The 25,267-nt window shown below is 43.7% G+C and overlaps 3 protein-coding genes and 1 non-coding gene across 5 annotated transcripts in view; 2 read left to right on the plus strand and 2 right to left on the minus strand.

Moving 5' to 3' along the window:
• The window catches only part of LOC143276081 (uncharacterized), a 46,583-nt gene extending 46,389 nt beyond the window's left edge, over positions 1-194 (minus strand). The window contains exon 1 of the mRNA XM_076580469.1: positions 108-194. The gene's annotated coding sequence lies outside the window, so the exon portion shown is untranslated. The remainder of the gene's footprint in view (positions 1-107) is intronic.
• Positions 195-434: 240 nt separating this feature from the next.
• Trnad-guc (transfer RNA aspartic acid (anticodon GUC)) lies at positions 435-506 on the plus strand. Its single transcript has one exon. It is a non-coding gene; the product is annotated as a tRNA-Asp (tRNA).
• Positions 507-4,376: 3,870 nt separating this feature from the next.
• On the minus strand, positions 4,377-11,740 carry LOC143276022 (large ribosomal subunit protein uL18-like). Of its 2 annotated transcripts, XM_076580408.1 has the most exons (8): positions 11,668-11,740; positions 9,861-9,930; positions 9,110-9,225; positions 8,584-8,718; positions 7,462-7,664; positions 6,925-7,102; positions 5,076-5,164; positions 4,377-4,553 (listed from the first exon to the last, which is right to left on the minus strand). In XM_076580408.1, the coding sequence occupies exons 1-8, from the start codon at positions 11,668-11,670 to the stop codon at positions 4,454-4,456; spliced, it is 894 nt and encodes a 297-aa protein (XP_076436523.1). In that variant the 5' UTR covers positions 11,671-11,740; the 3' UTR covers positions 4,377-4,453. The 2 variants fall into 2 exon arrangements, with proteins under 2 accessions (XP_076436523.1, XP_076436522.1); XM_076580407.1 differs by lacking the exon at positions 11,668-11,740 and having other exon boundaries at positions 9,861-9,945.
• Positions 11,741-20,296: 8,556 nt separating this feature from the next.
• LOC143276082 (uncharacterized) overlaps positions 20,297-25,267 on the plus strand; it is a 36,877-nt gene continuing 31,906 nt past the window's right edge. The window contains exons 1-2 of the mRNA XM_076580470.1: positions 20,297-20,390; positions 22,213-22,630. Coding sequence (XP_076436585.1) covers positions 22,226-22,630 — 405 coding nt within the window. The 5' untranslated portion in view covers positions 20,297-20,390; positions 22,213-22,225. The remainder of the gene's footprint in view (positions 20,391-22,212; positions 22,631-25,267) is intronic.

Raw genomic sequence — 25,267 nt, forward strand, 5'->3', positions numbered from 1 at the left:
AATGTGTGCAATGTTTACCAACTGGTTCTGTCAGTCCCAAACCCTGAAATTCGTGTTATGCCTCCAAAAACATATCATATAAGTGGCAAATTGTGTAAAGCACTTACTATGCTGTATGAATAGATCTTTTTGTTTGCAGCATTTCATCTCTTCATGGACATTGCACTTGAACGAAAAAGAAAGCAGCTTCTAGCCGAAATAGATGACGAGGGTCAACTTTTTCGGTAAAAAGACAGCCAGCTGCTGAAAGATTTTGAATAAAGTAACTAGTGGGAGGTAAGTTGTGTTTACAGATAAAAGATCTGTAATTTCTACATCTGGCAAACTATTTGAAGAGGTGTGTGTGTAGATCGTGAAACTTTCTGTGGTCTCTCCGTGTGTTTTTATGTGTATGTAATATTTTTATTTCTTATTATGCCGGGCAATACACGAGGTCCTCGGTAGTATAGTGGTCAGTATCCCCGCCTGTCACGCGGGAGACCGGGGTTCAATTCCCCGCCGGGGAGGCATTTTTTTTTGTGTGTGTGCCGATGGATTTTGCATTTTGTTGTTTCTTTATGTTTCGCTTCTACTTTTTTGGGGGCAATGTATCTTTATATTGATTTGTTGTTTCTTCATTAAACAATCAAGACTGATAAGTTTGCTGATGATTCTGTCGCGGTTGATGCATGCTGGGTGTTAATTTGTTTCCACTGCCCAACAAACGCCGACACCGATTACAGGATCTTTCAGCGGCGTGCTTGTCTTCTGCATGCGTACACATGTGAAATCGAGAGGGGCGGGTGGGGTGGGGGGAACAAAACTGACGAACAAAAAAGCAAACAATGTGCAGTGCGCCCGAAACCGCGGCTCAAACCGACGTTTTAGAATCCTAAGGTCTACCCCCCACCCTCCTTAGCTCATTCTCTTCTGATGGCTCTGCGCCTCCCTCTCTCTCCTTTTATTCTTTTTTGGGGGTGTGGGGGGAAGGGGGAGCGGATCCTCTCTCCTTTTTTTCTTTTTTTTCTCTCCTGGAGATGTTCTACAAGTTCCACCATGGTCTAATCTCCATCAACTCGAACTACCTACCAACACCATCAGACAGTGGGTTGAGCTGAGAAAAAAAACAACACCTGCAACTGCTACATCCCTGCCTGCAGGACACTGGACAGACAGATGTCCCTCTTCCCTATACCATCCCGGAATGGAACACACTGCCCCAGGAGGTTGTCACAGCGCAGAGTCGCTGTACTGCTTCAAGTCCAGACTCACCTGCCTGTGACGCAACAGAGAAGACTAACCACTCCGCACCCACCACCCCCTCCCCCACTACCTTCCAACACTTCTGTTTAGTTCCACCCATCCCCACCTTTTTTCTTTCTTTCTTTCTTTCTTTTTTTCCCCCACTAGTAAGTAGTGTCGTAGAAGGCTAGAGCTGTGCCAGTCGGGTGTATTCCCGGGGACCACTACGGTATTCGGATTGGCCTAGCTGGAGACGCAAACACACCAGTGGACTGCGCCCCATGTCCCCCATCAGTTAACAGAACATCCCTTGGTAACCCAGCTGAACTGCGACCAACAGTAACCGCCCAACAGCAACCTCCCACAACACGCCAGTTTTCATCAGCATCCTGATGTTGGTCATCAAGCAGAGGAAGAAGATGGCTCTGAAAACCTGGAAATCACTTAACAATTTGTGAGATGGGTATTATCTGCTGTTTTTCTTCTTTTTTTGGTTTTTGGGATTTTTTGATTTTTTGTTTTTGTTTCGTTTTTTCTTCAGGGGCACTCATTCCCAAATGCCATTGCCCCTTGATGACCTCTGGCTGGCATTCGACCTGTCGTCTTACATCACTCCTCTCCCTCTCCTCCCCTTCTTCCAATGCTCACTGCACATATTCTGTCAGTGACAGCCATTTGTTCAAAAACGCTGTTTGATTGAATGGACGGACTGAATTACCATCAAATGGGTCGTCAGTTTCATCACTGTCGTTGTCAATCACCTTCATTTTCAAACCAATCATCAGACAAAGATCCTTATACATCCCAAAAGCTGCCCACAAATAACAAACTGAGCTTTCAGAAATGTGTAAATCTGCTGACTGTGACTATTTGTTTCACTACAGTTTTCGATGCCCTTCTTTGCACATGATGCAACCCCCTTTTCCACACTATTTGTTTCACTAGACAGTTTTCAATGCCTTTCTTTGCTTCACTAGACAGTTTTCAATGCCTTTCTTTGCACATGATGCAACCCCCTTTTCCACACTATTTGCTTCACTAGACAGTTTTTGATGCCTTTCTTTGCACATGATGCAACCCCCTTTTCCACACTATTTGCTTCACTAGACAGTTTTCGATGCCTTTCTTTGCACATGATGCAACCCCCTTTTCCACACTATTTGCTTCACTAGACAGTTTTCGATGCCTTTCTTTGCACATGATGCAACCCCCTTTTCCACACTATTTGCTTCACTAGACAGTTTTCGATGCCTTTCTTTGCACATGATGCAACCCCCTTTTCCACACTATTTGCTTCACTAGTTTTCAATGCCTTTCTTTGCACATGATGCAACCCCCTTTTCCACGCACCTATCACACGGTCAGTTAACAAATTATTATCCAGTAGAAAGGGGTCTTCTACCTTATGTTCATTTAAATAGTATTTATAAATCCAGACACATCAAACAAACTGTTCAGTCTGTTTATGTGAATTGAACCAAACTCCAACGAAGGAAAAATCAGAGCACATGCAGAATGTCAGAGGACGTCTTATAGGCACTATGGCAACACTTTTTGTAGGGCTTAAGCAAACTCTACTGGTGTAACTAAATAAAGTGAGCTGTGGGATTTCAATCGATCTCCAGTTGACATACCACTCAACCTGTTGAAACCTCACACATACCATCACATCAAATCTGGTCTTCCTTACTCTAGTTTTCTCCACAATGATAAATGATTGTTGTGGTTTGAAAGATAATGTGCACACGCAAGAGGGAAGAGCAGAGAGTAATGGGATGAAATAAAATCAAATCACGTTGCTTGTTGCCCAGATGACTAAACTGGATGAGTTTCCATACTGTACAATGAAGTGGTTTAGGTTGACGATATATTGTGTGCATTGGTAATCTGGCACAAAGTAGTTATTGCATTTCTTATTCAAGCCACACTGATCCGATTTCACCTGGGCCCAGCCGTCATGTTGGTGACAAGACACTTGTGATAACTCAGTGTGTCTGTGCAACAAATGCCTGCATTTCCTTCTACTAAATGAAAGCTTAATGTCCCCTCAAACATCTTTTCTAAAATTGTCCAGTACGTGACGTTATGTGTGAGTGCTTGTCCTGATACCAAGTATACTGAGGTAGCATGTATATCTCATTGGATGTTTTAAGTTCCTTACTGCACATCCTAATCGATTGTTTTACTAATTTTGCACTATTTTTTTAGGTACAGGCAGTATGTTTTTATCGATGCAATGTCCTTTTATATGTTTGGAAGAAAGCGAAATGTGCGTTACAAGCCTGGAGTGTCACATTTTAATGTCCACTAGCAGTATTCATTATTGTAAATTGCACATTTGTGAATGATGCCAGCAACTGTTATGTGATGAGATCATACATAATGATGCACAATCTGCACAGTAAAAACCGTTCGCATGGAAAAACAAAAAGTCCAACAAGAAAGAGAGGAGCTGGCACAAGTCACTCCAGCAGTCTAAGGCCAAACTTGACAACACACAATTCTAAATCGCTGCACCACAGCCACATATCTCAAAACGACTGACAGCAGACAAATGGACCATTCCAATCACACCCTTACGATACTATTTTCTCTGAATGAGGGAACTTTACCTTCCAACCAGTCAGTGCCCAGTTCAGAGCCAACACCAAGCCTGCCCCCTAACTGGCAGCAGAAACACATCTTGGCATTCTGAATCCAGATCAAAAGTTTTTGACGCCATAAGACCAAGACATCCTGTGGATCATGTACTGAAAGAACAGGGAGAAAGCAAGACCAAGGCTGAGAGTTCATTGCAGAGAAACTCAGCAAGTCAGTGAGATATGTAGTGTGTAGAGATTTAACTTGAAATGGTGCACTTGTTTTCAATGCAAAGCACCATACCATGCAGACAATTACTTTTTTTTTTTTTAATTACCCCAGCTGCTTCAAGAGTTAGACAACTTAACGTTTCATGTGTCAAGACTTGATCACAGTTGATTTGAACAGTGTTAACTGTATGTCAGCCCCTCAGCACTCTTTGCAATGAAGCACACTTTCAACCACAAAATAACACATCATAGTAGATTTGAACAGTTTTAACTTGTCAGCCCCTCAGCACTCTTTGCAATGAAGCACACTTTCAACCACAAAATAACACACAAGGAATCCTCCAGTAGACTGGCAAGACAGCCTCCGGAGTGAAGCTGTCAATCTTTATTCAAATTCAATGAAGCAGTACAGTGAGTCCAGTCTATTCATCGTCATCCTCCTCCAGTTTCTTCAGGTATGCCTCCTTCCTCTGCTTGACGCGTGCCATTCTCTGGGCCTTTGACAGCTTGCTGCGGTTCCACCTATCAGACACAACGTCTCTGGTTACACAATGTTCGCTTCATTCATCCAGTTTCTGGTTACACAATGTTCACTTCATTCATCCAGTCTCTGGTTACACAATGTTCGCTTCATTCATCTAGTCTCTGGTTACACAATGTTCACTTCATTCATCCAGTCTCTGGTTACACAATGTTCACTTCATTCATCCAGTCTGGTTACACAATGTTCACTTCATTCATCCAGTCTCTGGTTACACAATGTTCACTTCATTCACTATTTCTTTTCAGAAGACCTCACCATTTTTAACCACCTGTCATGAACCAGAAGGTTAATCACACCTATGTGTAATTAAACCTCTGGACAGCAACCGAGGCAGGAGAACAACGTAATTACAGTACAAGAATGCCTCTGTTTCAGTCACAACTAACAAGACAGATGGATACCTTGTCACATAACGGTTATTTTCTGTACAATGTACTTCCAAAACAAGAGTGTCTGTTTGCACAACCACCACCAATGCAGAAAGGGACCCAGCCACATACCTCTTCTTGGTCACGGTCTTCTCCGACTTGGCCTTGGCCTCTGGGTTCTCACGGATGTTGGCGTGGCACTTCTTGTACATCTCCTCCATCTGCAGAACATGGCAACACTTCACTAAACAGGCTGAATACAACTTCCTATTTCCCTTCCTCACACAATCAACCCATGGTACACTTCACTAAACAGGCTGAATACAATTTCCAATTTTCCTACCTCACACAATCAACCCATGGTACACTTCACTACACAGGCTGAATACAACTTCCTATTTTCCTTCCTCACACCATCAACCCATGGTATACTTCATTACACTATCACAGGCTGAACAGTTCCCTTCCTCGCACCATCAACCCATGGTACACTTCATTACACTATCACAGGCTGAACAGTTCCCTTCCTCACACAATCAACTCATGGTACACTTCATTACACTATCACAGGCTGAACAGTTCCCTTCCTCACACCATCAACTCATGGTATACTTCATTACACTATCACAGGCTGAACAGTTCCCTTCCTCACACAATCAACTCCTGGTACACTTCATTACACTAACACAGGCTGAACAGTTCCCTTCCTCACACCATCAACCCATGGTACACTTCATTACACTATCACAGGCTGAACAGTTCCCTTCCTCACACCATCAACCCATGGTACACTTCATTACACTATCACAGGCTGAACAGTTCCCTTCCTCGCACCATCAACCAATTGTACACTTCATACCAAAGGCTGAATAGTTCCTTTCTTCACACCATCAACCCATGGTACACCTCATTACACAGGCTGAATACAACTTCCTATTTCCCTTCCCCACACCATCAACCAATTGTACACTTCATAACAAAGGCTGAATAGTTCCTTTCTTCACACCATCAACCCATGGTATACTTCATTACACAGGCTGAATACAACTTCCAATGTCCTCTTTCGTCTCCTTATACCACCAACCCATAATAACACTTCATTACACAATGTTCAATACAAATTTGTATTTCCCCTTTCCTTTCCTAGACCATCAACTCATGGCAACACTTCATTACACATGCTGAACAGAACTAATTTCCTCTTTCATTACACAATCTCGCTAGTCCACCTGTACTCTTTCCCCTCACCCATTCCTTTCACACAAACAGAACACATGTCAGAAGGAATGGAGGTGAAGGTAGTAGGGTGGGGATGAGGGAAGGGGGGGTGTCAAAGCCCAGCTGTTTTCCCATGCACCACCTTCCCTCTCCAGAACTCTCCCAACCCTGATCTTTGTGCTCCCGTTTTATTCTGTCACCCCTCAACATCCTCACAAACTCAAATATTCCAACTGTGAATGCCTAAAACCCCCACACAATCTCACAATCTCTTTACAAAGACAAGTCAACATCCACACAGGGGCTGTAAAGGGAAACGGCAGACATATCTGTCTCCAGGCCCACATCCACACAGCTGTATCAGAGGGAAAGGACGGACACACACACACACACACGCACAATCTGAAAGGACACACACACACACTGAAAGGGCACAAACACAATATCTGTCTCCAGGCCCACATCCACACAGCTGTATCAAAGGGAAAGGACACACACACACACACAATATCTGTCTCCAGTCCCACATCCACACGGCTGTATCAAAGGGAAAGTACACACACACACACACACACACTCCCTCTCTCTCTGAAAGGGTACACACACACACACACACTGTCTCCAAGCCCACATCCACACAGCCGTATCAAAGGGAACACACACACACACACTCTGAAAGGGCACACACACACACACACACACACAGAGTCTGTCTCCAGGCCCACATCCACACAGCTGTATCAAAGGGAAAGAGCACACTGACCCCTGCAGAAGTGATGCCCAGCTTGATGTAGCGAGAGAACTGTTTCTGGTAGAGGGCCTCATCCTCTCCCTGCAGGTGCTCCATGTACTCAGCCACATGCTTGCCGTAGATGTAGTTACGGTGAATATCCGCCTTGTAGTTGCTGGTCTCACTGTCGTAGCCAGGGAAGCGCTTGGGGCTGCAAAGACAGGGCCAGAAAGTTAGCATAAACAGTTCAATACACTGAACTGACAGATCCCCACCAGTTCAACACACTGAACTGATAGATCCCCACTAGGTCAGCAACACACTGAACTGATAGATCCCCACCAGTTCAACACACTGAACCAACAGATCCCCACCAGTTCAACACACTGAACCAACAGATCTCCACCAGTTCAACACTGAACCAACATATCACCAGTTCCACACACTGAACCAACAGATCCCCACCAGTATCTCCACCAGTTCAACACACTGAACCAACAGATCCCCACCAGTTCCACACACTGAACCAACAGATCCCCACCAGATCCCCCTCCCCCCAAGTGCCCTCACCTGTGGGGAATGTCCAGACCACCATCCACGGCGCCCTTCATTGCACCAAAGATGCGAGCACCAGTGGTGGTGCGGTACAGGCCAATGTCCAGGTAGCAGCGGAAGGCACCTGGCTGACCTTCCTCATCCTCCACGTAGAACTCCTCTCCATCAGCCACCTCCTGGCCTTTGTAGATAGAGTCCAGGCCAAACTTCTTCAGCAGCTGTCACACACAAAACACTTTGTCACTTTCTGGTCATACACTGGTAAAACTTGATCACTCACTGTTCATTCTATACACAGGTAACATAATTCATCACTCTCTGTTCATTTTCTATGCATATTGACTATTAATGACAGGAGTCTGGCCAAACTTCTTCAGCAGCTGGTAACATACAACACACTTCGTAACTGTTCATTCTATACACAGGTAACACAACTACTTCCTCACTCACTGTTCATTCCATACACAGGGAAACAACGTTCACTCCATACACAGTAACATACAACACACTTCCTCACTCTGTTCACTCCATACACAGGGAACACACAACACACTTCCTCACTCTCTGTTCACTCCAGTAACACACAACACACTTCCTCACTCTGTTCACTCCATACACAGGGAACCCACAACACACTTCCTCACTCTGTTCACTCCAGTAACACACAACACAATTCCTCACTCTCTGTTCACTCCATACACAGGTAACACACAACACACTTCCTCACTGTTCATTCTATACATAATGACTGAAGACATAACCACCTCCTGGCCTTTTTAGATAGAGCCCCAGTCTAACGTCTTCAGCAGCTGTCACCAACACATGCCACACGTAATACAGCTGAACAACTTACACCACACATGATACAGTTTATAAACACACCAACAGTGTCCATAATCGTTCATTCTACACATACAGTGACAATGTAGCCACCTCCTGGCCTCAGTAGAATCCAGGCCAAACTTCAACAACTGCCACCTCACACCACACTGTGTCACGTTTTATTCTGTACCTACAACACAAATCACTTGGGCAAATCCCCATGGACTCAGCTTTAACTCTTGTAAGAATTTCACAGATGAGGGGGTAAAGCCCTTTCATCACAAGAACACAAAAACCCCTTCCAAATCCACTCACTCTTCTGGCCAAAAGCAATCCAGTGCAGTAGGCAGCTGCGTAATTGGTCAACCCGACCTTCACGCCATAGCGGGGCAGTTCGTGGGCATATGCAGCACACACGATCACGTCACCCTCGATCCTGGCGTAGGCTATCTGCAAAAATAAGACACTCATGGAAAAACCATCTGGAAAATAAAAAAAATTCACAAAAAACAACAGGAAAAAAAAAAACCTCATGAAAACTATCCGAGACCAAAACTATGGAAAGTAGTGCATTCCTTACAAATTTCCAAACGTTGTAACTGAACAGAAAGAGGTTTCTATGAGGGTGCCATTACGTCAAGTAAAATAATCTTGTTAATTCAGACCAAGTACATTTTGTGCAGTCAACTGTGAAGGCTGGAAGAGGTTTAACTCATCAGTAAAATTTAGTTTCTAAAGGACTGCTCTAAATTTGGTGTTCATGATGTAAGATGACTACTAAAGCATGTGTGAAATGAGAAACGAACTGTACTGTTTGCAGTGTGAGCAAGAGAAGCAGTACCTGGCAGATCACATCCTTGTTGGTAAAGCGGACGATCAGCCTGTACTTGGGGGTGTTGTACTTGTTCTTGTCCTGGTATGTCAGTCGCTTGCGAGCAAAGTAGTCTGTGCGACCCTCTGAAACAGCCACCATCATATTCACTCATTTCTGGCTCTTCTGGCAGTTCTTTACCTCTCCCGTCCTCAACTACAAACTGCAGATAAAGGATATGAAATCAGGCAGATCTGAGGAAAAGAAATGTCTGAATCAAAATAATGAAATTGATATTTTTGTTCTTTGTTGTTAGGCTTTCATTTGCTTGTAAATAATTTCAATATAACATGTCACTTAAAAAGTCTGGATTAGTTATCTTGATCTTTATTCATGGGATAAATCTAAGTTCAATGAATAAAATCTATGAATGGTTACCCGTTATGACACTGGAATTCGAACAAGTCCATTCAAGTTAAACTTGAAAAACAGGGCCTTACAAACTTCTGATCTTTTTACATCAGTGTTCAAATCAAGCCTGTCTAAAAATGATTAAAAAGCATCATTTTGAAAGAGATTATACAACAGACTGACTGTTAGTAAATGTCTAACCAAAGAAAAATCTTACTTGCTACAGCAGATCAATGTGTAAATACTAATGACAGTTTCAATTTCCACAAACACACATACCAGTGCCTCATATAGAACATCTTGTATTATACAATCATCATTATCAACTTCCTGAGACTGTCTCCAGACTGTTGAAGGTCCACACACTTACCACGTCGCCTGCGGAACTTGACTTGAAACCTTTTGAAGTAGGCTTTGTTTTTTACAACTTTCACAAACCCCTGTAACAGAACCATGTTTTAAAATTACTCTCACACTGAAGTTATAATTACAGAAAATATACTGAAAAAAGTCAATACATTAAATAAATACCAGTCATCAATATGTAAGAACATATGCCCATGCAATGTTGAAGGGGACTGAATGAGACAGTGAGAAAGACCAAGGTTGGAACATCACTAGATGGGAGGATGGTGCACATCCATGGTAACTGGGCTTACCAGGCTGCCCACTGGTGTGTCCAAACATTCACAACAGACTTTGAAGGAAGGGTTGTGGGCAGAGAGAGGGAAGGGGAAGGAGAGGGAAAGGAAAGGAACAACCCAAAGACCCCTAACCACCCACAAGCCCTTTTACTTTCCTGTTATATGATAATCAGAGCCCAGTCTAAGCATAATGAAAAAAGATGGTCTTTAGTACAAAAACATTTCAACGGTCCCCTTTGGATCTTTGCTGTGTCGCCACCATAGGCAACAAGTCAACATCAAGGGGTCATGTTAAACTGTTTTACATATTATAACAAAGCTTGACATCTGAAGCTAACTGTGCAAAAAGAAATCGACTTCCCCTCTTGACCGTGTTTAAAGTGAACAACTCCATGATTTTTTTGACATGAACTGAACCATATGACTGAGCACAGAGTCTAAAATATCTGGTGCTGGGAAGTATTTTCACACAGTACCTTGGCAGCAAAAGAACAAGAAAATTGTTAAACATGAGCCCAGATTGTTGTGAAATGAAATGCGCTGGTGCTGATTCAGTCACTTCACTTATTCACTCATGACTGAGAAATACGAAACTCATCAACAGACCACTGAGTTCAGTGGCCATCGTGTGCATCTAACTTTTACTATGAATGCAAGCAATGCCAAAGGCAATCAACTAAAGGCTAAAGCAGCAAATGTGCCGTCCTCCGCTTCTTCAGTAGATGGCCTTCATTGCTACAGCCATAGCCTGTATAATGAAGTGTCACTGTATGCACACTAAATAACAAAATCATGTGACATGCCTCAGTATGTCAATAAACACAAAGCTCTCCAGTGGGCTATTTCTCATAGAAAACAATGGAGGCTATATACAACAAAAATGTGAGATTTACATAATTTCTGGGCAATTTGTTTTACAAACTGACAAATCTGCTGAACCAAGCAAGAACTAAGGCGTTCTGATTTACATGTTGTTCCTGTTGATGGGCTGCCAACTTGTGGTTGAATAATCTGCTGCACTGGGGTCAGTGAAGGGAGTTTGTTGTGAAAACATGTTCAAATCAACATAATAAATTACAAGAATAAATGTAATCGCAATATCAAAATGCGAGGCTGGTTGAGTCTACGTCGTGAGTGCGGGTGGCGGTGGTGCCTCCCTGCCCAAACATCATTGCTCCATTGACCCTACACCTTAGCCAGCACATCTTTGCTGCGATCACACCAGTATAGATTTGTCTTATACCCTGACAGTGGTCCCGAATGTTTTCTCGTAACACGATGCGATGAAATAACACTTAATTTCAATGCTTATTAAATGATCTGAAACGTCTGGGATTCTGATTTTATCATCGGTTCAGAACTTAAGTCAATCGTCCGACATGAATGCTCTCGTGTTCAGTCATACGACAGTGTACCTTTTCAATCCTTCAGAATCTAAGCACAGACCACACATCCATCATTTCATTCGTCGCTGTTGAAACAACAAAAGTAGTTTGCTAAAATAACCGTAAGAATAATGCCACTAATCCTTACCATGTTTCTAAACTTCGAAGTTGTTTCACTCCGATCAACACAATAGCTTCGGCTAGGGGTTGACCATGCGACGGAAAAGGAAGTGCGAAGCGGAACATGCGCAGTGAAGGCATTTAATGTGTGTGCGCGTGTATGTCTTTTTACCGGAAGCACTTTTTTTTTTAATAATAATAAAATGCCCATTCTAATATTGTGTAATTTCCAAGATTTTTTTTTTAAATGTAGGCCTACAGAAAAGGCATAAAACTGACATCAAAAGAAAACAAAGCACACCGGACCACCCTTGCTGTACAATCCAGTGTGTGTGTGACACATAGGTTGTCCACCAGTATCAGTCTTAGTATCACGGTCGCTCAAGGAGGCGTCACTGCGTTTGGACAAATCCATATACGCTACACCACATCTGCCAAGCAGATGCCTGATCAGCAGCGTAACCCAACGTGCTTGGTCAGGCCTTGAGAGGAACAAAGAGAAAAAAAGAAGAGCTAAATGAATATCTAAAAAAAAAAAATACTGATATATATAATGAAAAATTATTTGAAAAAAAAAGAGAGAGAAAAAAGAAAAGATAATATTAATAATAATAATGATATTGATGATGATGATGATAATGATGATGATGATAATAATAAGAAGAATTAAGAATAATAATAATAATAATAATACCGAATAATAATAATAATGATGATGATGATAATAATAATAACAATGCGATAATAATAATAATAATAATAATAATAATAATAATTAAACAAATAAGCAAATAAATGTAAAACATACAGCACACACACACACACACACACACACACACACACACACACACACTGAAATATACACGCACTACGTGCACAGCGGAGCTCTCCTGACACATGTGTACACTAATTAAGTTACACACTCGCATTACCTGTTCTTTTTGGCATGCTTTGACTTTTCTGAGGACTGATTTCCAGTTTTCCTAGATGTAGGCCGCTCGTTGTTGTTGCGTTACCAGCAAGTCTGTAAGCTCGCTCATTTCAGTCCCTTAACACCTGCATGTCCCGGGTAGTATGACCATGTAAGTTTTTTAATCTGAAAGTTGCGCATTGCCTCATGCCACCCTGGGCTTCCCATTCCACTTTCAGTTTTCTGTCGGTACCCAAGGACTTATAATGTCCGTGGTTGTCCACGCATCAATGCCACAAAAAGGTTGTTTTGTTCAAGTTGTTTTTGTTTTTGTTTTTTTGCTGTTGTTTTTTGTTTGTTTGTTTTTTTTATTAAAAGTTAAAGTTTTATTTGAAATGATGATCACATCTTTTCTTCACATTACACAAATGAAAATGTCATAAAAATCAGTAATCACCCACACACACACATTTCACAATTCAGTCATCTAACTTTATGACGAGTACTCAAGGATCACACACATTCACACACATCATTTTATTGTTGGTTCATGATAACTTAAACAACTTAATTTCAAGCTCTCATGGATGATTTCTGTTCTCATAATTCATCCAAAACATTGCACTATGAATGCCAACCACATGACAAGATAACCACATGATGAAACATTCTTTTTCAAAGTTCTGTTTATTGTATACAATAAAACGTGGTGTGGAACATCTAAATTGTATGCTTTCAACAGATCTTCACCATGGGGGCATCATAGGCTGTGGACTCTGAAGGTATGACATCACCACTGCAGAGATGGACAACATAAAGCTGCTGAGCATCTGTTTGGTATCTTCAGAGGTCCTGGAGTTGGCAAAACTGATGAAGGAACAGTACACAGCGACCCAGGCAGACCACTTTAGCTTCATCATAAGTCCACACATGCTGAAGACCATACCCAGCAAATTCATATATTCTGGGGTAGGATCATCAAGCGGTCCACCAGAACTCTGGGCTCTGTACCTCGTAATTTTGTTTGGTCGACGAACATCATTGTTGTTTGTGGCTGCAGCATTCATGGTTGCAGTCCTTTTCTTTGGGTAATGTACCGTGTAATTTTGCTCGTTCTCTTGTCAAGCAGCCGACCTGTTTTTGTTTTGTTTGTTTTGGTTTGGGTGTTTTTTTTGTTTGTTTGTTTTGTTTTTTCTTTGGGGTTTTTTTTTCAGTTTTTTTGTGTTTTTTTTTGTTTTTTGTTTGTTTGTTTTTTTGGGGGGGGTTACCTACAGAATGACGTACAGGCATACCTGGAGGCCTCAAATGTCTACCAAATTCAAGTTCAAAGAAGCCAATGGACAATTCTACAAAAGTCCTAACTATTTTTAGAGTTTGATGAATAAATAAAATGTAAATGAAGCGTCGAACCTCGACCAAAGTCTCACGGTAACAGAATGTGTCATGAGATCAAAGAAGCTGGCTGAAGAGAGGGAGCTTCGTACACCAGAGCAGGACCCTAGAACGGCAACCGCATCAGGATATCCTTGACCATGCCCCCAAAGTGATACCCCAGTGCCTTGCCGTCCCTGCCTGGAGCGAAGGATCCCCTCCCCTCATCCAGTGCAGCATCCCTGGTGTTGGCCCCAAAGATTCCCAAAGCGGCCCTGAAAGAAAGTCCCTCATCCGTGAACACTTCCACAACCAGTTCCCCAAGGAGTTCTGCACTCATGTCTACACCGACGGCTCTGCAGCAGATGCCATTCGGAACCTGACGGAGGGGCAGGAGTCTATGTTCAGTATCCAGGAGGCAGAGAAGAAGAGACCTGCCTCGCTACCGGCCTGTACTCCACCAATTAAAGCAGAAGCAGAAGCCTTGAAAACAGCAGCAGCCCACATCGAGGTCAGCCCCTACGCCAGCCACCACGTTGTTTTCCTGACCGACGCCCTGTCCATCTTGCAGACCCTTTGGTCCAACAGAGATCCAGAACTCAACGATCTGTCCTCCTCTCTCGCCTCCCTCTGCACAAGTCACGTAGTCACCTTGCAATGGATTCCCTCCCACGGCAACGTGTTTGGCCGGCAACGAGACTGCTGACTTCCTGGCAAAGGAAGGCACTACGAAAGAGCAGATGGACAGGTCTACCAACTACTCTGAATCCAGGACCATCCAAGCTGCAGAACAAGTGGAAGCAGCAGCATCCACGCCACAACAGAGCAGACCCGTACTCGTCGAGAGCATGTAGCCATTTTCAGGCTCAGGACAGGCCACAACCGCCTGAAACACCACCAATACACGAAACTCCGTATCGGCGACACAGAGCAGTGCCCCTGCAGAACAGGTAGCCAGACAACAGAACATCTGCTGCAGTCCTGCCCGCTCCACCAAGCGCTCCGAGAGAAAACTTGGCCCGACCCAATCCCAGCGGCCCAAAAGCTTTACGGAGGACTGGAGGACCTGCGACGTACTGCCACCTTCGTCGAGGAGACGGGGAAATCCATCTGATAAATGACGAACGAGACAACAACAAATCAAAGAAGGGACTATTTATAAGCTTCAAAGCTTGCTCAGTTTGTCCCTAACCTACTGCTACTACTACTACTATTACTACTACTACAACATCAACATCACCACCATCATCATCCTTCCAAATCGTGCTAACGTGCAGCCTCCGGGATTCCTCCAGCAGACGGTTTCACTGATTAACCTTCAGCTTCCAGCTTTGACCAGAAGAAAAGTATCAACAACTCAGTTTCACTGCTTCGTAAATTCTGTCAGCTATACAGTAGTAGTGGTGGTGGTGGTGGTGGTGTTGGGACTAGCAGGTCAGTCTCACGGCCTTTTTTATGTCCCCTTCGATATTTGTATTTTTGTATTTGTATTTCTTTTTATCACATCAGATTTCTCTGTGTGAAATTCGGGCTGCTCTCCCCAGGGAGAGCGCGTCGCCACACTACAGCGCCACCCATTTAAAAAAATTTTTTTCCTGTGTGTAGTTTTATTTGTTTTTCCTATCGAAGTGGATTTTTCTACAGAATTTTGCCAGGAACAACCCTTTTGTTGCCGTGGGTTCTTTTACTTGCGCTAAATGCATGCTGCACACGGGACCTCGGTTTATCATCTCATCCGAATGACAAGCGTCCAGACCACCACTCAAGGTCCAGTGGAGGGGGAGAAAATATCGGCGGCTGAACCGTGATTCGAACCAGCGCACTCAGATTCTCTCGCTTCCAAGGCGGACGCGTTACCTCTAGGCCATCACTCCACTGAGGTGGTGTTGGGACTAGCAGGTCAGTCTCACCGCCTTTTTTTATGTCCCCTTCGATATCTGTGGTGGTGGTGGTGTTGGGACTAGCAGGTCAGTCTCACCGCCTTTTTTGTGTCCTCTTCGATATCTGTCTCCTTTTCTTTATTTGTGGGATCCACATACAGTAATTAAAGAATTGAGTTCAAGTTTACAGAAACAACGACAATGACAACAAACATTGCAGACGTTACTGTTTCAGTTTCTCAAGAAGGCGTCCAGTTTGTTGGGCAACATCTGCTGGACAGGCCTGGCAGCAGCATAACCACACAACGCGATAGTTACGCCTTTTTACGGGGTATGATTTGGGCTGCATGGTTCGGCTGAATTCGTTGAAGTTTATTCAGTCTGTTTTCAGGAAGACCAGCGAGAAGATCCCATCGAGTTACAGTAGTCTATTATGAAAGAAACAACGGCAAGCTTGTTGGCCGGCAGCAGCAGTGGAAAAGGCGAATTGTGCCTCACCTATGCAGTTGACTGAACAGATTGCCGCGGGCACAAGTGTTTGACATGTGCATCCATAGACAGCGTTTCAACAACAAAGATGCCAAGGTTTCTCAAGACGGCTGAGAAAAGTATGTCGTAGCCAGAGAGCCACCACCACTGAAAGAAAGAAAGAGGATTTAGGTAATATTCCTAATTCTTAGTGTAGGGATCATGGATCAAACATAGATACTAGAATTCCCAGAGATAATTAGTGTCCATGGATCAAAGACGACGGTGATGAAGCCAGCCTGATCCAATTCAACACGTCACTGGAGCAGGCCACGCTGATTCCAACGCTCATCTCCTCATCGGCAGTGACCTGAATTTTCCCAGTTGGGATTGGAAGCTGATGGCCCTCAAATCCAAGCCTGTATACTCCAGACTACACCATGACTTCATCAGCATGCTGAACGAATACAGCCTTGAACAACTTGTGGAAGAACCTACTAGAGAGGAAAATACCCTGGACTTAAATCATCACCAACAACCCACAGCTGATCCCGCGAGTGGAAGTCCTTCCTGGGCTGTCTGACCACGCCGCAGTCTACTGTGAGGTGGTGGTTTACATCCAGAAGAGGAAGCAGGCACCGTGCTCCATCCCACTGTACAAGAAGGCAGATTGGGAGGGTCTCAGGAAGTCCACGACCAACCTCACCAACACCTTGGAAGAGATGAAGGACACTGCTACTACAGACGAGCTGTGGGCTTGCTTCAGAGACACTCTTCACGCAGCTGTCAAGCAGTTCATCCCCCACAAGCAGGTCCGTGTCAAGGTAAGCCAGCCCTGGATCACCCCAGCCCTACGCCGACTCATCAACAGACGAGACCACGTCTTCAAGAAGATGCGCAAGCAAGGGACAGAAGACCTGAAACAGCAGCACAAGTAGCTCCGAAGAGAGGTCCAGCGCCAACTACGACGAGCATACTGGTCCTACCTCGACGACACCTTCGACGAAGCAGACTCCGAGCAGCCAAGAACAAGCGCTTCTGGTCATACGTAAAACACCTGAAGTCGTCCAACGCTGTTGTCGCGCCGCTGAAGGAAGAAGGCAGGTTGGTGTCCGACCCAAAAGCACAGGCAGACATCTTGAACCGCCAGTTCCAGTCTGGATTTGGCAGCGGCCAGACCTTCTCTCAGGAGGAATTCCAGGAAAAATGCAGACTCCCACTCAGAGACTTCCCAACTCTAGACAAGGTTGACATTAACATCCATTTCAGCAACCTGAAACCTGGAAAAGCAGCGGGACATCAGCCCGAGGATCCTGAAGGAGCTGGCAAACGAACTGGCACCAGCTCTTACCATCATCTTCCAGTCTTCAGTCAATACCGGCACCCTACCAGCTGATTGGAAAACTGCTCATGTTATGCCAGTGTTCAAGAAAGGAGAGCAGTACAACCCGGCAAACTACAGACCAGTCTCTCTGACGAGTGTATGCTGTAAAGTGCTGGAGCACATCCTGACCAACACCATCATGAACCATCTGGAACATCACGGCATCCTCTGCAACCAACGGCTTCTGCATGAGATCTTGCGAGGCCCAACTCCTTGACTTCACCAACGAGCTGTTTGAGAACATGGACAGCAGGAAGCAGACCAACATCTTGGTGTTGGACTTTGCCAAGGCCTTCGATAGGATCAACCATAGCCTCCTGTCTCACAAGCTCAACTACTAAGGTGTTCGAGGAGAGATCAACACCTGTGTAGCCGACTTCCTGAGAGACAGAAAGCAGGCGGTGGTCGTCAGCGGAGAGCGTTCTGGCTTCGTCCCAGGTCCGGAATCCCACAAGGCTCCGTTTTGGGGCCTTGTCTGTTCCTGATCTATATAAATGATCTGTCCGACATCCTGACTACGAGGTCACGCCTGTTCGCGGACGACACGGCGGTCTACAACATGGTCACTTCTCCAGCAGCCATCTACAACAAGACCTCAACCAGCTTGATGTGTGGGAGAAGAGATGGGACATGGCCTTTCATCCTGGAAAGTGCACCACTCTGCCTGTGACCCGCAGCAGGAGCCCCCTCCACTTTGACTACTGTCTGCACGGCCATATCCTGGAGATCGTCACCAGTACAAAGTATCTAGGCGTCACCATCTGCAGCGATCTTAGCTGGGACATGTGCATCAACCACCTGTGCAACAAAGCCAACAAGACCCTAGGCTTCCTGCGTCGAAATATCAAAGTCAGCTCCAGGAAGATCAAGGAAATAGCCTACAAGTCCTTTGTGCGACCCATCCTGGAGTACGCCAGCAGCATCTTCGATCCACACACTGAGCAGAACATCAGCAAGTTTGAAGCAGTGCAGCGCAGGGCAGCCCGTTTTGTGATGAGACGCTACCACAACACCTCTAGCCCTACCGCCATGCTTGAAGAACTGAAGTGGTCCAGCCTCCAGGACAGACGACGTACAGCACGCCTATCCATGCTGTACAAGATCCATAACGACCTGGCCAGCACAGAAGGCATCAAAGCCAGCCTGTGCCCTGCACCTCTGCGCCGACTCGGACGCCGCGGCCACAATCAGCAGTTCAAGTCACCATTCCACAGTGCAGAACGCAGTACAGACAGCAGGCGTTCCTTCCCCGTACCATCAACTTGAAGGACTGGAACGAGCTACCTCCAGGACGTTGTAGAGGCCAAGACTATCGACATCATCGTGTCAAAGGCCTCCCGTCTCCATTAAAAGCTACGCCCAGGTTTTTGTTTGTTTGTTTGTTTTGTTTTCTTGTTTTTTGTTTTTCTGCGAGTGCGGACCCCTTGCATAAGTGACAGAATAATCAACTAGCTGACTGTGGACGCTGCCAGGAAAGAAGAAGAAAGTAGCAGTGAACTGTGACGTGGGGCTCAGTCTGTCGAGCTGGGGAGCACTTCGCAAGCCACTGAGAGTGGTCCAGCCAAGATACAGCGAAATAAAGGTACTTTTTTTGTAGAGTTCGTGTCTTTTCCTGCAGATCCCCCATTCAGTGACAGAATAATCAAAATGTGATTGTGGTCACTATACGGAAGGATGGAGGTAAAGGTAACCTGGTTTATCTTTGATTTGGTCCCATTGACAATTCAGTAGTTCAGTTTTTTCCTTATTAATCTTCAACTTGTTCTCACTCATCAACTCGGCCACATCCAGAATGCAGTTTTTCATACTGACTACAACTTTGAACAAGTGCGGCAAAACGGCAGACTCAACACAGGCTCAGTGTGGAACAACAAAGGCATCAGGCTCAGCACCAAAATCAAAACCTACACAGCTGTTGTGCTGACCACCTTGTTGTACTGCTGTGAAACATGGACGACGTATCGCCGCCACATTCAACAACTTGAGGAGTTTCACCAGAGATGCTTACGAAAGATCCCGGGGCATAAAGTGGCAAGACAGGGTCTCCAACCTCAGGTCCAGGTCCTAGAGAGGAGCGGCCTGCCCATCATCGAAAGCCTGCTGATCCATTGCCAGCTTCGCTGGACAGGACACGTTGTCCGCATGACAGGCAGCAGGATCCCGAAGATGCTATTGTATGGCCAGATGAAGGAAGGCCACCACGAACTTGGAAGATCTTGCGGCAAGCGCTTCAAGGCACCTTGAAGATAAACCTCAAAGCCTGTGACATAGACATCGCTTCCTGGGAAACTGATGCCCATGACCGCTCTCGCTGGAAGATGCTGTGCTCTAGTGACATACAGACGTTTAAAAACAAGAGGACGTTGGCCATTTAGGAGAAGCGTGAGCGACTGAATTACTACGGCCAGAAGCCGAGGGCTCAACTTCTGGAGACGTTTTCCTTTGCAACACCTGTGGGAAGTGCTGCGCATCCAGAATCGGCCTCTTCTCCCATATCAGGACACACACCGACAGATAAGCCTGCTTGCCTACTCATCCGTCGGTCCGACGGGTGACTCCATCATCATCACAGTTGTTTTGTGTGTAAAGATAGTGTGTCTTTTTGCATAGCTGCTCTGAATATAGGATTATAGTCTAACGGAAAAACACACGCGGCCATCTTGATTGGATCACATTGGATCAAGCCGGCCATCTTGATTGTGCATCAGCAGTAACGAGACATTGGACTCGACGACAAAGTAAGAATGCTGATCATTGTTGTATGCTCTTTATTGGTGGATGTTTTGTTTTGCTAAAGAAGATTGTATTGCCGGAGAGTGGTTCAAAATATAAAGTGCGTGTAGTATATTGGTAGTTTTGCCTATGTAGTAGTAGTAGTAGTGTAGTGTTGGGACTGGCATTTGACTGCCTAGGCCTCACGGCTTTTTTTATTTTATTTTTATGTCCCCTTCAGTATCTCTTTTATTTGTGGGGTACATATATGTTTTCTTTTACAAGTACTGTAAATCACTCGTCAAAAAAAATTCTTTCCCCCTCCTTTCTTCTCTCTCCTTCTCCACGCTGCGCACCTCCCCACGTCAATAGCCGGACTAACGGCTGATGGACATTGCAGGAAGAAGGAAAAAAGTCAATAAATTTTTCTTTGAAATTTGTGTTCATTTCAAGGAGATTTTTTTTAACACATTAGTATTTTGTGCAAGTTTAGTTTCGATAGGTAGTGCATACCATATTTGTGCAATTAGCTAATGAATAGCTATTTCAGAATCTTCACAATGATGAAGGCGGTAGTCAAGGGAAAGAAGAATGATTTTTTTCCTTTGGTTAGTATTACAGTGCTCTTTACAAATTTTCATCATTGAATTTCGGGTACTCTCATAATCTGACATTCTAAAAATATTATTCACATTGACTTCATTATAGCAATTTGACATTTTGTATGTTTCTATTAAATCCCCTTTTGGTGTCATATACTGTACCATGTCAGATATATATAACTTTTTATAAGTCTGTTGATAGCTCATGAATGTGCTCCATGTGCAGCTTTGTTGCGTGAGACCCAACATTGAACACGAGAACTATCAACAGACCCAACATAGAACACGAGAAATATTAGTGGAATCACAGCTCAGGTTGGCTCTTGAGTAGATTAACTTGTTTTTGCGATATGCGGTAAAGTCATGCTTTTGTATCCTAAACTCAGAACCAATTTTAAACGATTAAATGTAAACAATAATTAAAGGTATTTTGTGCATAGATGAAAGATATTACCAAGAAAATAGAAATATATGTAAAAATGTAGGCCGGCACTGGGCATCAATCCAGGATTGATGTGCAGCGAACAGCTGGACATCAGTTCAGAATAATTAACAGATGTGAAGTTGAATTCTCGATCAATGAAAGTCCATGCGGACCTTTCTCAATTCTCGAGTTTGTCCTGCATGAACTTTTCATCAATGGCTAACACTATTTACTGTATAAAGTATATTAGAACCGTGTACAAAAAAGTCCAAACAGAAATGAAACACTTGATCCACAGATTGGTCACATGACCATCAGCACATCTTCCTGACTCACCATTTCTTGCTCCAAAATTATCAACGAACTCCCACAGTTTTTTGTTTGTTTACCGACAAACTCCCACCGAAATCATCCTGACCATTAATGTCTTTCAATGACATTTTCATCAGGATATCCACAAAACACCAAGCTTCGTACCCATCGAGGATTGACACCCAGCTACTTTGAAAAGACATAACCCACCCTTCATTTGACTATGTTTTGAGCGTTATTGCACTAATCTTTTAAACAGATTAAGTTGCTATGACAGACAAGTGTCAGTATTTGTGATGTGGGTCATTAATTTCGCATCACTATCAATCATTTAATGCCTAACTCTTGATTAGAAGGGTCGACAGCGTGCAACATGTTATTTCTCACATGCATGCAGTACAGACCCAAATTAGGTATGAGATTGCAGGATACCAAAACCAAAAGTAATACTGATATATGACATTACCATAATATTGAATTGCTTCGATGTTCAGGTTACTTTTGTTTAAGGTGAACAGGAACAATGGATCGCAGTTACCGAGATACCGGCAGGCAGAGGTTGGGGGTATCAGACTACGATGATTACCGAGGCTACAGGCAAGTGGATAGTGGCTACCTTGTTGAACGAGATCCACCACTGAGAGAGAGCTACCTGGGTAGCCCTGGCAGTAGTTACCGATCAGGAAGAAGTAGTGGTTACAGTGGGGGGAGTGGCTATGATCGTGAGGTGATGGAGAGCCTCTTGCAGCAACGAGCTCTGCAGCACCAGCTTAGTCTTCGAGAATCTCAGCTGGCATTGGCTAACTCCCTTCTGCAGCAGCAGCAACAGCAACAGCAGTTCTTGAACAAACGTCGAATGGACTACGGTGGTGGTGGAGACTACAGACAGGACTTCAAGCGCCCACGCATGGCGGATAATCGATCCAGGGTAAGTGACTGGTTTTAAAATGAATCTGGAGTTGTTGGCCATTGTGTTGAAAATTGATAGCTCTGACTAATTCATGAATGAATTGCTGACTTATTGGTAATATAAATGAGTAGCTGGCATACGATACTGATGAAGCTAAATTATTGCCATCTGTAATAGTGTAATACTAATAGGAATGTACAGAAACATAAACAAAAACAAAAGAAACCAAATGGAAAAAAAATGTTCTGCTTTGGTAGTAAGAAGATAAATTGAATAGATTGGGACAAGGACCAGATTTTCTGTTTCACCTGGACAGTTTATCAAGAATTGCTGAAAGCATCCTGTTTCCAAGTTGTTATTTAACAAAAGGATTCTCAAAGACGTGATGCATTCTGTTATGAATTGATTTGATAGGTGGAAAGAACAAGGTCCAGTAGAAGAAGCCAATATCTTTTACTAATCTGATGGTGTTACCTGCATTTCATAAAAAAAAAAGATGTTATCCAGTGTAGGAACAATGAAAAAAATTCCAGTAACTGAATCTGATGGTTATGATGTTTTAATTAACTGGTCTGTGAACAAACAACAAACAAAACACTTTTTACAATTTTAGACATTTGCTTGTATTACAGTGGGGTTTGCTTTGTCAATTTTATTATCTGTTTTTAAAGACAACAGTGAATTATTATGATTAAAAAAGAAATAATTTTAATTAAAATCAAAACTCAAAAAACGAATTTCAGAAGGATAATTTAGATGTTGCACCCTTGTAATAATAAAAAGGATTCTGTTATGATAATATTTCTTGTAATTATCATTTCTTTTATGTTCAAAATCAAAAAGATACAAAATGTGTTGCGTGATCTTGATGTGTAAAGTAAAGATAAAATGAAGACAGAATTCTCTTCTTTACAACAAGGTAAGTTAATAGAACACTTTGAGCTGTATGAAGATCTGTAAGAATTTATTGTACTCATTTGTTTGATCTTTCGTTTGTTGAAATTTATTTGCATTTTAGCTCATCTTTCTCACTGTCTTTCAGTCTCTCTCCTTACACTGTTACAGTCATGAAAAGAAAAGGTGTTTGAATTTTTGAGACAGCTGTTTTCATCAGGGTCTGAGATATATGAAATGCTTTATCTGATCTTTCAAAGGAACTGTCATGTTCTGACAGCTGAGAATCTTATGGCAACAAATCCAGAGGTGTGCTTTACATCATGCCATTAGGGCAGGATGTTTGGCTGGACGCCTTGCATCACGGTGAAATAGTCATTCTACTGTATTCTTTTTCTAGTGATGTCACTGACAAGCACAAGCCCTGGAAAATCCAATCTGCTGACAATCATAATGACATTCTTTGGGATTCAGCAACAAGTTGAAGCATTATTTATACATTTGCCATTCCATTGGACCTGCCTTGTTGAAGGGCGACTTGTGCAAGACCTGACTGGTGGAGAATAATGATCAGTGCTGATTGATTAATGACAGGAGTGCAGGCCTCAGTTAGGATACTTGTTTTTTTGTTGTTGTTGTTTGTTTTTTTGTTTTTGTTTTTTCCCAGCCTGAGGGATATTATATGAAGGATGAAGCAGTTGATCTGTGAAAGGTCTGTGTGCTCCAGATGTATTCTTGCTGTGAATAATGGATGACATCAAGATGCAGTCGACATTCATTGGCCATTTACTGATTTTAGCAGTTCTGTCAGGATTATTTGAATCCTTGTGCAAGATCCATCAGTTATTTCTTAGGCCCCTTGTTTAGCGCTAGCAGCATTGAAAGAAAAACTTGTGCAACATCTTTGTTGAGGAACCATCATTCATTTTGTTTTGCTAGTTGTTGTCAGCATGATACATTTGAATAACATTTCCCAGTGAAAAGTATGGGTCATGCTGAGGTGTGGGCTGTACACTTGTAAACTGCAGAGACAGATGTCTGGTGATGTGTTGTATGGTATTGGAAAGTGTCGTGTATTGGCTGTCTGTTTGGAAGTGTGCTCAGACACTGGCGCCTGTCTGCAGTCACCTCCCCTTAGCAGTGGTGGAAAAAGCAGTGCAGCAAGGGGATGGATCCTGATTGATCACTGCAGACAACACTCGCAGCCAAAAGATCTGGTTCTTCATTGTCACCGCCAGTCTTCATGCCTTCCTCTGACACATGATCAAACAAGTGGAGCCCTCAAGGAAAGACGAGAAGCTTTTCAATCTGTCTCGGTCTGTTTTAGACAGAATCCCTACAGTTTCAAGACAAAAGCTAAAGCAGTGCACTGTTCACTTGTTGATGTCAGCTGACTTTGTGGGGGAAGACTATGTAGTTCATTCTGTGACATAAATGAGCAACATTGGTCACCACTGGCGGGCATGAAAGCAGCGACAGAAGGGCTTCAATGAAGATGGAAGTGTCACCTGAAAGCCAGTGATGACTGCCCGCTGGTCACTCCCCTGTGCTCCCTTCCACAAGGTCAACAGTGGATCAGGTCAACTAACGGAGACTGAATGGTAACCTCAGTGGCCGTGTCATCACTGACCTAGGCTCACTTCAGTGAGCTTGAGATGAAGAAGAAAGCAAGTGGCTGTACATCTGATCTACCTCTCCCTGGCTGTGAGTGATGTCCTGTACTGGGGTTGTGTAGTGAACAAGATAAAGGCTGCCACTTTG

Source organism: Babylonia areolata, chromosome 31 (genome assembly GCF_041734735.1).
Source record: "Babylonia areolata isolate BAREFJ2019XMU chromosome 31, ASM4173473v1, whole genome shotgun sequence".
NCBI lineage: Eukaryota > Metazoa > Mollusca > Gastropoda > Neogastropoda > Buccinidae > Babylonia > Babylonia areolata.

Bases quoted from the DNA above. Each gene is read 5' to 3' on its own strand.
- LOC143276022 (XM_076580407.1), bottom strand. From the start codon at position 9,945: ATGGTTCTGTTACAGGGGTTTGTGAAAGTTGTAAAAAACAAAGCCTAC. The intron at 9,226-9,860 runs GTAAGTGTGTGG...TGGCTGTTTCAG, and splicing joins CAAGTTCCGCAGGCGACGTG to AGGGTCGCACAGACTACTTT. The intron at 7,103-7,461 runs GTGAGGGCACTT...CTGTCTTTGCAG, and splicing joins GGTCTGGACATTCCCCACAG to CCCCAAGCGCTTCCCTGGCT.